We start from the raw sequence: 15,626 nt of genomic DNA on the forward strand, positions 1-15,626 counted from the left end.
GTATGTTTATTATTCGCGAGGTGTTTGAACCAAGGCGAATAGTTTTTTGAGTTATATATTGTAAGGATCAAGTATATATTGTTAAATCTGTGGGTTTTAAGCCCCCGAGTCTTGACGAAGAAGATATATATCACCAGTATTTTTACTATATTGCAGCATCGCGAGCCCGCCTCATTAAAAACCTTTCAGCCCCACTCGGTGCCCTGAAAGGAAAAGAGTGCGTCTGAAAACTCGCGAGCTTTTCAGTACATTGTATGCTTACATATGTAACTCTATTTTGGCTTCTATGCGTAAAAACGCCGAAGCTGTGCCACGTTCCAGGGGTTTGGTTCTGCGACCCCTGTCTTCTTGTCCTTCAATCTGTATGCTCCTCCTGCGATCACCTCGGTGACAATATATGGTCCTACCCAAGGAGACTCGAATTTTTCATGGTTGTCCTGTGTGAGCCGAAGAACCAAGTCGCCAACTTGAAAAGACCTCGGTCGCAAGCGTCGACTATGGTAATTTTTCAGATTCTGTTGGTACGTGGTGACTCTCGACAGTACCTCCTCTCTGGCTTCGTCGAGTGCGTCGACATCATCCTCCAGCGCCTTTCTCGAGGTTTCTTCATCATATTCTGCCACTCTCGGAGAATTATGTTCTATTTCAATCGGAAGTACCGCCTCAGCTCCATGGACTAAGAAAAATGGAGTTTCTTGTGTCGTTGTGTTGTGTTGTTCGTATGCTCCATAGCACGCTAGGCAATTCATCTGGCCAAGTGTGTCGAGCTTTCTCCAATGGTGTTATCAGCCGTTTCTTGATGCCGTTGCAGATAATACCGTTTGCTTTTTCGACTTGACCATTGGTTTGCGGGTGCGCCACCGACGCGAAGTGAAATTTGATTCCTACCTCTGCACAGTATGCCTTGAATTCTTTGGAGGTAAAATTGCTGCCGTTGTCTGTGACTATGCTGTTAGGGACACCGAATCGAAAGACTATACCCTTGATGAAGCTCACCACCGATGCTGCATCTGCCCAAGTTACTGGTACTACTTCGATCCACTTGGTGAACTTATCGACAGCTACGAGCAAATATACGTATCCTCCCGGCCAAGCTTTGTGCAGCTTCCCCACCATGTCGAGACCCCATTGTGCAAAGGGCCAAGCCAATGGTATTGGCATCAGCTCTACTGCCGGAGAATGAGGTTTAACCGCAAATCTTTGACACGCATCGCAGGTACGCACTATGTCTTTTGCATCTTCTACTGTTGTTAACCAGTAAAAACCTGCCCTGAAGACTTTGGCTGCTATTGCTCGACTGCTTGCGTGGTGGCCGCATACTCCTTCATGTACATCCTTCAGTATAACTCTTCCTTCCTCGGGTGTGACGCACCTTTGCAACACTCCTGATATACTTCGCTTGTACAGCTCTCCCTTGACCACGGTAAAGGCTTTAGATCGTCAGACGACTCATCTTGCCTCCACCGGATCTTCGGGTATCTCTTTCCTTGTGATATATGCCACATAAATCTGCATCCAAGGAACTTGTATCATCATAACTTCTTGCGGTTCCTCCTCATCTTCCGATGCGTTTGTTTCTAGAGCCCCCGAGTCTTTCTCAGACTTCTCTTTTTTCTTCGCCTGCTTCGGTGTTTTCTTCGCCTTAGTTGATCTCTCGCTTATCTCTTCCCAAAACACACCAGGTGGTATTGGTAAGCACTGTGACCCGATATTTGCTAGAACGTCGGCTTCGTCGTTGCTGAGTCTGCTGATATGGTTTTCTTCGCATCCATCGAAGAGTTTCTCGAGTTCATTGTATACCTCCTTGTATGCTATCATGATGTCGTTGACTGCATCACACTTGTTCATCACCTGTTGAGGTACCAATTGGGAGTCGCCGAAGATTTTTAACCGAGTCGCGCCGCACGCTTTTGCCATCTTCATCCCATGTATAAGTGCTTCATATTCTCCCTAGTTATTTGATGCATTGGGTAATGTCATCTGCAATATATATTTCATTTTATCGCCTTGGGGTGACACCAGTATCACGCCTGCTCCAGCTCCTTCTACTCTCTTGGACCCGTCGAAGTTCATATGCCAGGTACTCGACAAATCAGGGGGTCCCGTGTTTTGCAACTCCATCCACTCCGCGACGAAATCTGGTAGGATTTGCGACTTTATTGCTTTTCATTTTTCATACGTGATGTCCCGAGGGGAAAGCTCTATTCCCCAAAGGGAGACACGGCCTGTAGCTTCTGGATTGTTTAGGATGTTTGATAGAGGCGCCTCGTTGACCACTATTATCGGATGTGCCGAGAAATAGTGTCGCAACTTTCGTGCTGTCGTAAACACTCCATATGCTAACTTCTGATAATGCGGGTAGCATTGTTTTGAAGGCGATAAAACTTCACTGATGAAGTATACCAGCCTTTGAGCTCCATGAATTTTTCCTTCTTCTTCCCTTTCTACCACAAGGACTATGCTGACCACCTGAGGTGTAGCCGCGATGTACAACAAGAGAGGTTCTTTCTCCTTTGGAGCCACCAGTATTGGGGGTGTCGAGATTGTGCGCTTGAGGTGCTCGAAAGCTCTGTCTGCTTCTTCGTTCCACTCAAACTTTTCTCCTTGCTTGATGAGCGCGTAGAAGGGCAGCGCTTTTTCTCCTAGCCTGGCGACAAACCTGCTCAAAGCTGCGACACGTCCTGTTAACTGATGTATTTCCTTGAGCTTCGTGGGCTTCCTCATTGTCACGATGGCTTGTATTTTCTCAGGGTTTGCCTCAATTCCTCTTGCCGATACTTAATATCCGAGGAGTTCTCCCGCAGGGACACCGAAGGAACATTTCATTGGATTTAGCTTGAGGCGGAACTTGTCACGGTTGTCGAAGGTTTCTCGAAGATCATCAATCAAAGATAATCCCTGTTTTGTTGTTATGATGATGTCATCAATGTACACTTGAATGTTCTTGCCGATCTGTGTGGCTAGACACTTTTGCATCATCCTCTGATAGGTGGCTCCCGCGTTTTTCAACCCGAAGGGCATTATTCAGTAGCAGAACACGCCATAAGGGGTTATAAAAGCTGTTTTGACCTCATCTTCTTCTTTTAGGCGGATCTGGTTGTAACTAGAATACGCGTCCAGGAAGGAAAGACGTTCGCATCCCGCTGTAGAGTCGATAATTTGATCGATCCTTGGGAGGGGAAAGTGATCCTTCGAACAATGTTTATTGAGACACGTGAAGTCGACGCACATGCGAAGGACACCAGTGTTTTTCTTCGGGACCAGAACTGGGTTAGCGACCCATGTGGCCTCTGTGTACAGCTCCTTGATGAAATTTGCTTCTCGAAGTCGATTAATTTTCTGATAGCATAACTTTGCGGTTTGGTTCCGAAAAACGCCGCAAAGGTTGTCGAATTGGCCAAGCCCTAGGATCCAGATTAAGGGGGTGCTCGGCAAGTTCCGCGGGTACTCCTGGCATGTCAGCTGGACACCATGCGAAGATTTCCCAGCGCTCACGGAGGAACTTGACGAGCGCGCTTTCCTATGCGCTATCCATGTTTGTTGCGATAGCTGTCGTCTTCTTAGGATCCGTCGGGTGAATCTGCACTTCCTTTGAGTTCTTGGAGGTGTCGAAAGTTTGCTCCTTAAGCGGCCTTCCTCCATCAGGCAACACATCATAATCAGTTGTTAACCTTGACGCCATGTATTCTGCCTGCATCCCGAAAGTTTCTGACATCCTGTGGAAATCCTTGTCGCACTTATCTGCCAGAGCAAAACTTCCCTTTACCGTAATTGGGCCCTTGGGTCCAGGGAGCCTCAATAACAAGTATATATAGTGTGGTACTGCCATAAATCTGGCATAAGCGGGTCGTCCCAGTAGGGCATGATACTGTGATGGAAAATCCATGACTTCGAACTCTAGCTTCTCTCTTCTGTAGTTCTCTCGAGTTCCAAACTGAACGTCGAGATTGATTTTTCCCAATGGATAACTTGGTTTTTTGGGTGTGATGCCGTGGAAGCGCGTGTCGGTTGGTGTTAAATTTGCCAGAGATATGTTCATCTTCCTCAATGTATCTGCGTACATAAGGTTTAAGCTGCTCCCTCCATCTATGAACATGCGTGATACGTCGAATCCTGCGATCACCCTGGCAAAATCAAAGCCGATTGCCCTGGTCGAGGAACTTGAGGTGGGTGATCCGCTCGGGTGAACCCGATGTCCTGTGCTGACCAATTCAAGTACTCGGTCGTTGGTGGAGGCATCTTCTCCGCCATGTAAACTTGTCACGAAATCACCTTTTGGGCCCTATTCGAAGGTCTACCCTTTTGAATCATCGATACTGCCCCCGTTGTGTCAATATAGGGGCCGTTGTTGGCTGGGGTTGCCGCCAATTGCAACTGATGTCAATTTTCATCGGTAATTGCGGGTGGAGGTGGAAGGTGAATCTCACTCCTTGGCCCCTGGGGGTTCCTGCTTGCTGCCTGTGCATTGGCATGTCCTGCGTATCTATGCAATGCTAGGAAAGTTCGGCAGTCCTTCTGAAGATGACCCGACTATCTTTTCCCAGTGTTATCGAGAAAGAAGTGCATCTGGCATGGTCCATTCAAAAGATCATCGGGTGATACATATGGCCTTTGGAACCTTGGTCCACTATTTTGCCTGTTAGAGCGGGGAGCATCCCTGTAGTCACTACGCTGCTCATTACTCCTCTGATAGTCATCTCGATGATTTTCTCCACTATTTCCTCGAAAACCAGCCGCTACTTGGCCGGGGCCATCGTAGTCTGATAACTGTCAAGAAAAACGTCGTCTATTTTGATTGTTTCTGTTGCGGTCGTCGTCGGGTGACCTGTGTCGTTTATTTTGAACAGCATCTTCTCCATCTGCCCAGCGATTCGCTATTTCCATGAGCGCCGCTATTGTTTTCGGGTTAGACCTTCCCAAGTCCTCGATTAGGTCCTTTCTTTGGATCCCCGCAACAAACGTATCTATTGCTCTTTCGTCAGATATGTTCTCTGCCAAATTTTTGATAATATTCCACCTCTGGATGTACGTCCTCATTGGCTCATCAAACTTCTGCCTGCAGGCCCTCAGCTGCTCTATTGATGCGGGTTTCTTGCATGTGGATAGAAAAAATTTCATAAACATATCCTCGAAAGTTTCCCAGCTGTCGATGGATCCTGCTGGTAACTTTTTTATCCATGATCTTGCGGCTCCGCTTAGGTGGACATGGATGCTCTGCATGGCAGTTGCTTTGGTTCCACCTGTCAACTTTACTGTCTCCAGGTAGTCGACTAACCAGTCCTCAGGATCTTGCAAACCATCGAATTTTTTGTAGTTGTCGGGTAATTTAAACCTAGACGGAACCCGAGTTTTGCGAACTCGTCGAGTAAAACAGGGGAGCCCACACATATCTTCCTCGTCTACTTCTGGTGAATGCCGACGTTCTCTCCTTTCTTGTCGTGCTCTATCGACTCGTGCTTGCGTCGTTGTATCTCTCGCGTCGCCTGTCCTTGGAGGATCTTGCGTTACTACAGCGGGTCGAGGACTATTTCGCCTTGGGGCACCTTCAGGTGGTGCGCTTGTACTTGCGAACACTGTTCCCATGGCTCCAACTCCTGCCATAGCCATGTTGTATAACGCTTCTCTTGGATCTCCAGGAGGTGGTCTGGATGCCAATATATAAGCCTGAGTCGCCATATATCCGACTTCCGGTGTTTTGGGGATGATATTTCCTCTTGTATCTATCGACATGAAGGACATATCGAGGTTTTGGATCTGATGCTCCCACTCGCCTTCGGGTATATGAGCCAATCGAGACCTTCCTCTATCGCGAGCTGCTCTATGGTTATCTCCCGAAGTTCCTGACTGTCGACTCTGCTCAGCTCTTCGCCTGCTCGACGCGGAGGCTGCAGCTTTCCTTTGCTCGAGTATCACCCTTTGTTTTTCCAATTCTCGGTTAGCACGCGCGAGTCTATATTGATATGCTTGCAGCTCTTCCACCGTGGCCGTGGTAGTCATCGGCTCTGTGCCATTCATGGCTCTTGTCGCCCTGTCCCAAGCTGCTTGCGGAAGTTGTAACCTCTGGCGAGGTGTAGGACCGATATACTTGCTTCCCAATCCTCGCGTGAGATCAGCGGGATCGATGTATGGATTTCCCATATCATCGAAAGCCTCTGATGCTTCATCATCTGGACGACTTGAGTCGCCGATTGCACAGACTTGATGGTATGTTGGCATTGTATGTTTATCTTCGGGGTCGGTGACACCGTCGTAATGATCGGCGAAGACCTCCTGAATAGAAGTAGATATGTCGATGAAGTTGAAGCTGTCGATGCTTTCCGAGTCGCTGTCTAGATCCGAGTTCGTGAACAACCCGAAAGACATCCCACCGAACAGATTGATGAGATCTCCGCCGGCGGCGGGCTTGACGTATCTTGCCGACGAAATTTCCTCGTCGCTTGACTTGATTGACGATGATGATCCCGAGAAATCGGAACAAACCGCTAACGGTCCCGAACAAATCGGTGCCGCTAGGCGATGTGATCCTTCTCTCCCGACGCAGAAGTGGAAACTTCCGAACGTCATCTCCATTGGCTCCTCCAGATAGGCATATGCATCCACACGGGCGGGAGGGTGAGGAACAAAATCAACGAGACCAGTTTTGATCTGTTTACCTCCGTCCATCGCGTTGCTTGCCACCGAAGATGTCGACGATGTTGAACGTGCCATCGAGATCAGATCCTTGTCGCCTCTAATTCCCACAGACGGCGCCAATTGACAAGGTATCGACTTGTCAATGCCTACAAGTTGTAGACTAGGGTTTCGTGGAAAGTAGAGGGCAAGTAGATCTCGAAGGTTTCAGCCGAAAAGGTGCTCGACTGCTAAAAACTAGGGTTGTGTTGACCATGAATCGATCCTCTCTTTCTCCCTCGACTCCCCCTTATATAGGAGGCGGAGCCGAGGGTTTCGTGATGTACAAGTTACAAACAGCGGGAGACTCTTTTAGTTCGTCCCGTATAATTACAAGTCTATTCCATACATATCTCTAACTTCTATATCGATGCTTTATTGTGCTTCCGGGCTTCATAATCTTCGGGTCGTGGGCCTTCAGTAAACCCCGAGTACCTTCTTCGGTAGGCCCATTGGGGATGCCTATGTCAGGAGGTTCAGCTAAGAAAAAGGGCATTCAAGAAGCGGTGTCATCTTTCTTCAAAAGCAAGAAGAAGAAGGATGGGGAACCTTCATGCGCTTCTTTGAGGCCCCTGCCAGGACGATTGGGGAGGGCTGAGCGCCTCTAGAGGCATGCACGATGACTTCCTAGTCCTCCCCCACAGGTTGAGGAGGAGGAGGAGGAGGACCAACCTTTTTCTCACCACTTTTTACGGCAGGACCGACACGATAGGGATGAGGATGAGGATGAGGTAGAGGAGGAGGGCGGAGGGAGGAGGACCAGGTTGACGCTGAGGAGGAGGTGGAGGTGGAGGTGGAGTACGAGCCAGGAGGGGTGGAGCGGGACGAGGAGGCGGATGGGTATGTGGAGGGTGAGCTTACCGAGGAGCTTTGGACAGGGGAGGGGCCACCTGTCTTGCCGCCGCCACTGCCAGAGGGTAGGAAGGTGTACTTGCGTGGGAATGCAAAACTCCCCGCTCGACCATATGCGCAGAAGCATATCTATCTCATGCCCAAGGGACCAAAGTAAGTGGCTCTCTCTTGGCTTTTCAATGTGCAACATATTGATCTTGGCTTTCCATTTGTACAACATATTGATCTTGTCTTTCCATTTTGGTAGGTGCTTAGTACACGTTGGTCCTGTGCGGCCCTCACGTCTTCCAAGTGGCATCCTTGGATGTCTTATTAGGGAGTACTGCCCTAGGCTAGTCAAGTTGCCTGATGGTACATGTGATCCCGCTTGGACCTTCTACGATTACAAACGCGCCAATGATAATTCCAAGTTCGTACGCATCGCTGATCGAGTGTTGAATGAGTTTTGGGTAAGTTTCTTTGACAATTTATTAGTCAATACTTTCAATCTAGCACTACTAATTGCCTACTAATGACTTTATCCTTTTAATGCAACTTTGTAGGATTTTTTTACTCCAGCCAAAGGCAAAGAGAATGAATGTTGCCGCGTCGTGGGTAAGCTTTCACACAAGCTTATCCCGGAAATGTACTACGAGTTGTGCGTGAGATGTGTGATTAACTGGTACGTGCAAGAGAAGAGGATTTTGCTTCCGAAGTCCAATGCCCGGCTCAGGCTTATGACATGTGAGCAGTACAATTTGGTAAGTATATTTGCTTCTTATTGACTTCATGCTCGCAAGTTAGTATCAATTTCATATATTGTGTATCATGTGTACACAGGTGCCTCCTCAGTGGTGCGCCTCCAAGAAAGCGTGCAATACCCAGATAGTGGACAATTGGGTATGTCCGATGTACGTGGGAAGTCACCTTGATGCACAAACAAGGCATCGCCTCTTGATAGGTGGAGTACACTGTCAGGGCCCCCTCGCCTTTGGTGCCTACGTGGAAAAAAAAAGGTGAGCAAATGCATTACCTATTTCTTCTCCCACTGTTATTCTCTATGCGCGAGCATTGCCTTGATTGTTCTTAATGTTTTCTCTTGCAGAGACAGGAGACGGGCGAAGATCTCAATGAATTTGAGGTTTTATGTCAGACCCGGATGAAGAAGGTTGTGAAGGAGGGGGAGTCGAAGTGGCTCAACAACAGCTTCGACCTGAAACAGAAAGCATACTGCGAGAATTTCAAGGAAGTGAAGGGTACGGACTCTGACCCATACAAGTAGCCCATCGACGCTGGGGTTTATGCTCGCGGGACAAGGCATGAAGAATGGCCGATTATATATTGGCGACGGTTCCGTCGACACGAGTAGCACGCCTTCTTTGTCCCAGCTCCATGCTACCAGGACGAGCGGAAAGCCTGGTATAGAGACCCACTAAATGCCTTCGGTAGTCATGTTCAACAAGATGCATGTATGTTCTTTACGGGTCCCTTCACAAATTGCTTAAATGTTTTGTATTCTAACGATGATGATGACATTACGACATAGGCTAAGTGGGATGAAGATCGCCGTCATGCCGAGGAGGTCGAGAGAGAACTTGCCGAAGTGAAGGCGACGCTGCAAAGCCACGACGCGAGGTTTGCTTCTTATGACCAGCTATTCGTGGCCAGTTCTTGCCTACAACACCTCTAATACCAACGCCTTCTTTTTTAGCTTGTGAACCCTACCTTCTTAAGTTGGATTTCCAGATGTTGTGTGCAGCTGGTGCACCTGGAATGGCCGACGCACCTCCTCTTCCTCCTCTCCCTCCTCTGCCTCCTCCTTCTGGGCCATTGGAAAGTTCTCTTGCATCCTTTCTGTTAGTTTATCTTACTTGTTTCGTGCTTACCGTCTCATGCATGCATATTCGTTTACCATGCTTGCAGGGGATCCCATCGGCTGGTTCCTACAACCAGTCGCACCACGCGGATACAAACCCTGTGACCCCAGCTGGTAGTACGCGCATGCCACCGCCGGCAAATCCTGACCTTCACAGCCTAAGGAGGCAACTCTGTGAGTTCTCATGCTCTTCTCCATCTCGTGCTTGTATAAATCACGCCGAGCACTATCTTTAACCATATTGCCACATAGATACCCAAAACTACTCCCTTTTGTGCTTATTACCTCAACTTGTAAATTTTTTGCCTTGTCAGAATCATGTGTCAATTGTGCTTGTCAAAATAATCTACTATTTTTTAGTGGTAAACCTTATGCTTATATGCTTTCAAATTTGTAGGATTTACCTAGTTGATGTCGACTTGCATCGAGGATGCCCTAGTTGATGTGGGCTTGCATATGTTATGGCGGAGGCATGCTTGTACTTGATGGCGGAGTCGTGTTGCACATCCGTTCATGGGAGAGAACTTGTAGTGTCTTTGCGAACTATCCATTTGTGAACTTGTAATCATTTCTTTCCGAACTTCGGGATGTTTGTAACGTATGTGGATTGATATATCTAGTTCTTTGTGATTTGTTGGTTTATATGTGTGCATTGTTATATGTATCAGTGTTAGGTTCATACAAGGGGGGCTTTGCCATGTATCCCAGGAAAAGGCACACGGCGAAGAGCTCTTTGTTGTGTATCCCAGGATCAGGCACACGGCGAAGAGAGTGGGTGACGTGGCCTTTTTTATTTTTTGCCATGTACCCCAGCGTCAGGCACTCGGCGAAGAGAGTGGGTGACGTGGCCTTTTTTATTCTTTGCTGTGTACCCCAGCAAAAGGCACTCGGCAAAGAAAGAACGGTGACGTGGCCTTTTTTATTCTTTGCCTTGTGCTGCATGATTAGGCACTCGGCGAAGAAAGAACGGTGACGTGGCCTTTTTTATTCTTTGCCGTGTGCCGCAGGATTAGGCACTCGGCGAAGAGGAGAACGGTGATGTGGCCGAATTATGCCGAGTGTCAGTGTACCGTGGTACTCGGCGAAGAAAAGGAGATATTAGTTGGGAGGGAAACGGAGCTGCCCTTTTCTTTGCTGTGTACCAGCGCTTGACACACGGCAAAGAGGCTTTGCCGAGTACCCGAAGGAAAGCACATGGCAAAGATTCTTCGCCGAGGGAATCTTCGCCGGGTGTCGGCTTTGCCGAGTGCTGTACACAGCACAGGCTTCGCCGAGTGTTTTGAGCTGTTCGCCGTGTATTTTCGGTACACGGCACAAATGTGGTTTCCTGTAGTGTTACCTCCCTTTTCCAGAATTATTTCCTCTACGACTGCAAACTGTGTTGTAGTTTTGGTGCTGTAATATTATTAAGAGTTACTATATTAGCACTAATAGACCTAGATACGTGTTTATATAGTTTAAACTTTATGAGCTAATTTCATTTGCAAATAAGCATGATTTTTCATAGACTTCAAGCTTTTGTATACCTGCCAGCGGCAACCCGCGCGGGGAATCAACTAGTTATATGTACAAGCACGGCATATGTATTTGTTTTATACAACCAAGGAACGATGGCAGAATATAATCGGGACGAGCAGAGGAGGAGCACTGACTGCTACGTCAACCTGGAGCGGCATCTGTCGCGGTCGGTGGGCATGACGGTGCCGTTGCCGGGGAAGAAGAAGCGGAGGCGGCACGAGATGCGCGTCCAAAACTGGCGCTTTTGGAAGATGCCCACCCTCCACCGCGTGCGCGTCTTTCCGGAGAGGTCGAGCGGCACTAGGCCAGCGTCGAGCGACTCGTCCATATCCCGCATCCCGGCAGGGTCCAGTGCCACCACGTTGAAGTGCAGTGGCAGAGAGCTCTGTCGCGGCACCACGAAGGGCTCTGACCGCAGCAGCGCCACCTCGGCACCGTGGAACCCCATGGCGAGTTCGAAGCTTGAGAAAGTGGCGTCCGCCTTGGATTTGAGGTTGTTGGCCAGGATGGTGATGGACACCTGCAGGTACTGGCCGCCCTGGAACTGCCCCAGCTGCGCGTCGGAGACCTCCAGGTACGGCGTGTTGGGCTTGTAGATGAGGTAAACGGAGAGCACCGCCGCGATGGTCACCACCACGAGGATGGCCAGCACCGTGCACAGGATCACCATCACCCACGCCCGCCTGGAGGTGGTCCTGTGTTGGGGTGAATATTCCCCCCACCAGGTCCTCGGCACCCGGGGCTGATTCGCCACCAGCGTCTCCGTCACTCTCTCCTCGTCCTCCGGCGGCAGCGGCAGCGGCATGGGAGGGGGTTCCTCCTCATCCCTGACGTCGTCATCCAGCGACGGCAGCGGCATGTTGGGATCCTCCTGAAACTTTTTGGCCTGCTCCAGGTACTTGTCCATGAGCGGCGTGGCGAAGGGTCTGACGTCCTGGACGTCGCCCCTGGACGCCATGCGCTGGAGATCATGCGACGTCTTGGACGACCTCGCGTAGGGGCGGCCCTGCGTCTCGTAGAGTCTCGGCGGCTCCGTCAGCTTTCGGAGCTGCTCCGACTCGGTCTTGAGGATGCCGACCATGGGGTTGGACTCATCAAGGTTGTCAAGGGCTTTTCTCTCCCCCTCCAGCTTGTCACGGGCGCCGGCAGGATCCATTGTGCTCACCTCCCCTAGCAGGTCCGCGTGATCCCGACGGGCCAGCTCGGTCTTCACCTCTGTTGGCTGCTTTATGGCGTTCGGGCCGGCGGCGGCTGTACGGGTGCGCCGTATAGAGCACCTCAAGGGAGGGGTGAGGAAGGGTTTTCCTTGGACACTGAAGCATGCATGCATGTTCCCATGCATGTATTAGGATCAGCTGGTGCTACGTACGTCTAAGTCGACCGACTTAGAATTAACAAAAAAAAATTAATTACAGTAATAGACGACGACGTTAATTACCTATAGGAGCATTTGGCGATGATGACAGTCGCGACGTACTCCCTGTCGACGGCAGGGAGGAGGAGGTCAACCATAACCTTGCGTACTTCTCTGCTGTAGAGATCGCCGAAGCTGACGGTGACCGAGCCGGTGGCGGCGTCCTGCGTCTGCGGGTAGCTCCCGGGGTCCACCTTCTCTATCTTGGAATCGCCTGGCTGCTGCCTCACGGTGAGCTTGAGGTCCCGGACCACGACGCTGAGGAGGCCACCCAGGATCTGCGAGAAGGGCCCGCTCAGGGCCACCCCGTCCTTGACGTAATTGTACGTTCCTCCTCGGCTATTCTTGGCGACCATGTCCAGTACCCTCGGCTTGTGGTCGTCACCGAAACCAAACGTGTAGACCGCCACATTCCCGACATCAACATTCTCAGGAAGAACGCTGCCCACGTTGTGCTCCCCATCGGACATGAGAATGATGCTGGCGACGCGGCCGCCACTGAGGCGGCGGCCGTCGAGGACTTGGCGGCCAGTCAGGAGGCCGTCGCTGATGTTGGTGAGGCTGTCATCTTCCAGCTCGTTGACCAGACGCTCCAGCTCTACCTGACGATCCTCCGTCATGAAGTGCAGCCGGCACACCCTCTTGGCGGTGGTGGAGAAGGAGACGATGGAGAGGCGGTCGATGGGGCTCAGCTTCTTGATGATGAACTGCATGGCGACCTTCGTATCGTGGAGCTTCTTCCCCGCCATGCTGCCGCTGACGTCCAGGACAGCCACGAGGTCTAGCCCCGAGCGGTAGCCGGTGGAAGATGCATCGGTGAGCTCCAGCATCACCTGCTGCCTGTTCACCTCCAGTGGCGCCTTCTTGTTGCTGTACGCCACCAGCCGCACTAGTTTTTCGCCATTGCCCAGCGGCTTTCGCCCTGCAGCTTCATCGTCATTCATTTTTCAGGGATCAATCAATATGATTAATGAAATTCTACTGTTTTAATTCTTAAACAATAAATTGGATGAAATGGTGACCTCCTGATGAATCTGCAGAAGGAACGTCCTGCTCATCATCACTGAAGGGCATTGCGATCGATCGATCAAACGAATAGGCGGGCACTTGCTAGCTAGCTGATATATGTGCGTACTAGGTTAGTACACACACACACACACACACAAATAATATCGGGTCAATTAATATAGGAGGAATGGCGTGGCATCAAGGGAGATCAATTTGGTGGGACAAGAGGGTTTCGTATCTTCATTGCTCTCCCTCGCAGCTTCCCTTATCAGAGCTTTTGCTTGTTGCGCATCAGATTTCAGTGAATCATCCATTAGGTGGGAAAAAGGGTTTGGTATCTTCGTTGCTTTCCCTCACAGCTTCCCTTATCAGAGCTTGTGCTTGTTCTGTTAGACAATTCTCGGCGGATTTCAGTGACACCGACGAAATAATTACATACAGATATACTATATGCGGTGTGTGATTCGCGCTCGACTATTTTGCAAAAGGAACCCTGCACTTTTTCGGAATCAGGAAGTAGTCCAAAGAGATTTGTGTATAAAATCCCCAAATCGGGTAGAAACCCTAAAAAAAAAATCCCCACATCGAGTTGTCGACCGCCTCTTTGCTCCAGCGACGTAGCCGCCGCCTCAATGCCCTCGTCCAGCGAGAGAGCCGCCTCCTCGTCGCCGTACTTCACGCCGCCACCTCGCGCCAACCGGCACCCACGCCGCCTCGCGTCCTCCACCGCTGGTCACACAATGCGTGGGATGTGACGAAGATCAGTATAGAACCAAATCTATTTAAATTATCTAGTCCAGGTGATTATTTCAGCTGGGTACGCAATGCCAGTTTGATCCTCGAGGCACATGGTCTGGAGAAATTTCTGAAAGAAGATGAGAGAAATGAGGAGAAGTCTCACGGGATCAATGGGACCAAAATCGGAAGAAAATCATGTTGTGGTTGCTCAGTTCAATGGAGAAGACTGTGAGGGAACAAGTTGAAAGGTTTCATTCCGCAACTGAGGTGTTGACAAGTATTGAGAAACAATTCTTACGGAAATCGAACAAGATGCAGGTTAGTTGGATTTTCCATGGACTGAGGCATATCAAGCAAGAGAAGAAGACGGTAACTAAATATGCATGAGAAATCATGGAACTAGATAGATACTTGGAATATTTTTGACCATTTAAAGAACATGATCATATGGAAAATCCGATCACAACTCCACAAGAAAGTATTGAAAAGCGGGCTGCACTATTTTGAGGCAATCAAATTCAGCCAAGAAATGTGCTCTCAGACTTGACTATTCGAAGAGGACTCAGGTTGTGTATTATAATTGCAATAAACTAGGTCATGTGACGTTAAAATGTTTTGATTTTAGTAGATGTAGATGCTTGTAATTAAAGATTTTTTAATATGGTGAATAACCAGTTTGGCGTAAATTTGAAAATAATCTTATAATGGAGTGAATATATCAATAGTGAATTTAATAACTTCTTGTCCATATGGTATTATACATCAAACCATCACGTGTGAATGCATCAAAAAAAAATGGGGTGGTAGAGAGAAAGAATGGACATTTTCCTTTGGGGAGAAGTAGTCAACCTGCTGCAGATCTAATAAATCGTATGCCTTTTAGAGTTTTGGGGCATAAGACTCCAAATGAACTCTTGCATGGGTCTAACTCATTTATTGTGTATGTGTTGATCAAACAAATGTTTTTGCTTTTGGTGGATAATTTCTCCAAGTCCTCACTTGTGATGGAGGGCCAACGAGGTGGTGATATTTTTCTAATTGACCTCAATTTGAATTAAACAAAACCATTAAAGAAGTAGATAGACCAAAAAAAGTGAGGGTGATGTAGAGAACATAGCATGAAATTTTTATCTAGAGAAGAAAAGGGTTTTGATCACCTCCTTTGAGTAGATCCAATTTTTGAAGAAACTCATTCAAAATAGCTTTTTGATGTTTTGAGAAAAACAAGGTGAAATTTTAGGCTAAAATAATTCTACTTTAATACAAACGAATGGTAAATTTTCGTATATTTAAAAGACACGAAAATGCAGGTAATGGCATAAGTACCATAAACACGCATTTGATATAAAGAAAATATTTTTATGGAAATTATTTTTGGGTGGAAATTAGATGATAAAAACTAGAAACAATTTTCTAGTTAGAATAGAGAAGAAAAAAATAGGGTTTAGGGTTTTAGGTAATTTGGAGGGAACTCCAAATTTGAACGAGTGTGGATATTATGGTATTGGAATAATTTCATAGATTTAGTTACATGAGATTCCTGAGGTTCCTAAAGAGTCCTCTTGCACACAA

General features: G+C 48.5%; 1 protein-coding gene across 1 annotated transcript; it reads right to left on the bottom strand.

The window, feature by feature from the left end:
* Window positions 1-10,870: 10,870 nt before the first annotated feature.
* On the bottom strand, window positions 10,871-13,461 carry LOC127309009 (uncharacterized). Its single transcript, XM_051339982.2, has 3 exons — window positions 13,331-13,461; window positions 12,333-13,230; window positions 10,871-12,207 (listed from the first exon to the last, which is right to left on the bottom strand). Exons 1-3 carry the CDS (start codon window positions 13,380-13,382, stop codon window positions 11,031-11,033), a joined length of 2,127 nt encoding a protein of 708 aa, XP_051195942.1. The 5' UTR covers window positions 13,383-13,461; the 3' UTR covers window positions 10,871-11,030.
* Window positions 13,462-15,626: the final 2,165 nt, after the last annotated feature.

Source organism: Lolium perenne, chromosome 6, assembly GCF_019359855.2.
Source record: "Lolium perenne isolate Kyuss_39 chromosome 6, Kyuss_2.0, whole genome shotgun sequence".
In the NCBI taxonomy this organism is placed as follows: Eukaryota; Viridiplantae; Streptophyta; class Magnoliopsida; order Poales; family Poaceae; genus Lolium; species Lolium perenne.

Coding starts and splice junctions, on each gene's coding strand:
- LOC127309009 (XM_051339982.2), bottom strand. CDS start 13,382: ATGCCCTTCAGTGATGATGAGCAGGACGTTCCTTCTGCAGATTCATCA. Junction 13,231..13,330: donor TTCTGCAGATTCATCAGGAG/GTCACCATTTCA, acceptor ATGAAGCTGCAG/GGCGAAAGCCGCTGGGCAAT. Junction 12,208..12,332: donor ATCGCCAAATGCTCCTATAG/GTAATTAACGTC, acceptor TGCATGCTTCAG/TGTCCAAGGAAAACCCTTCC.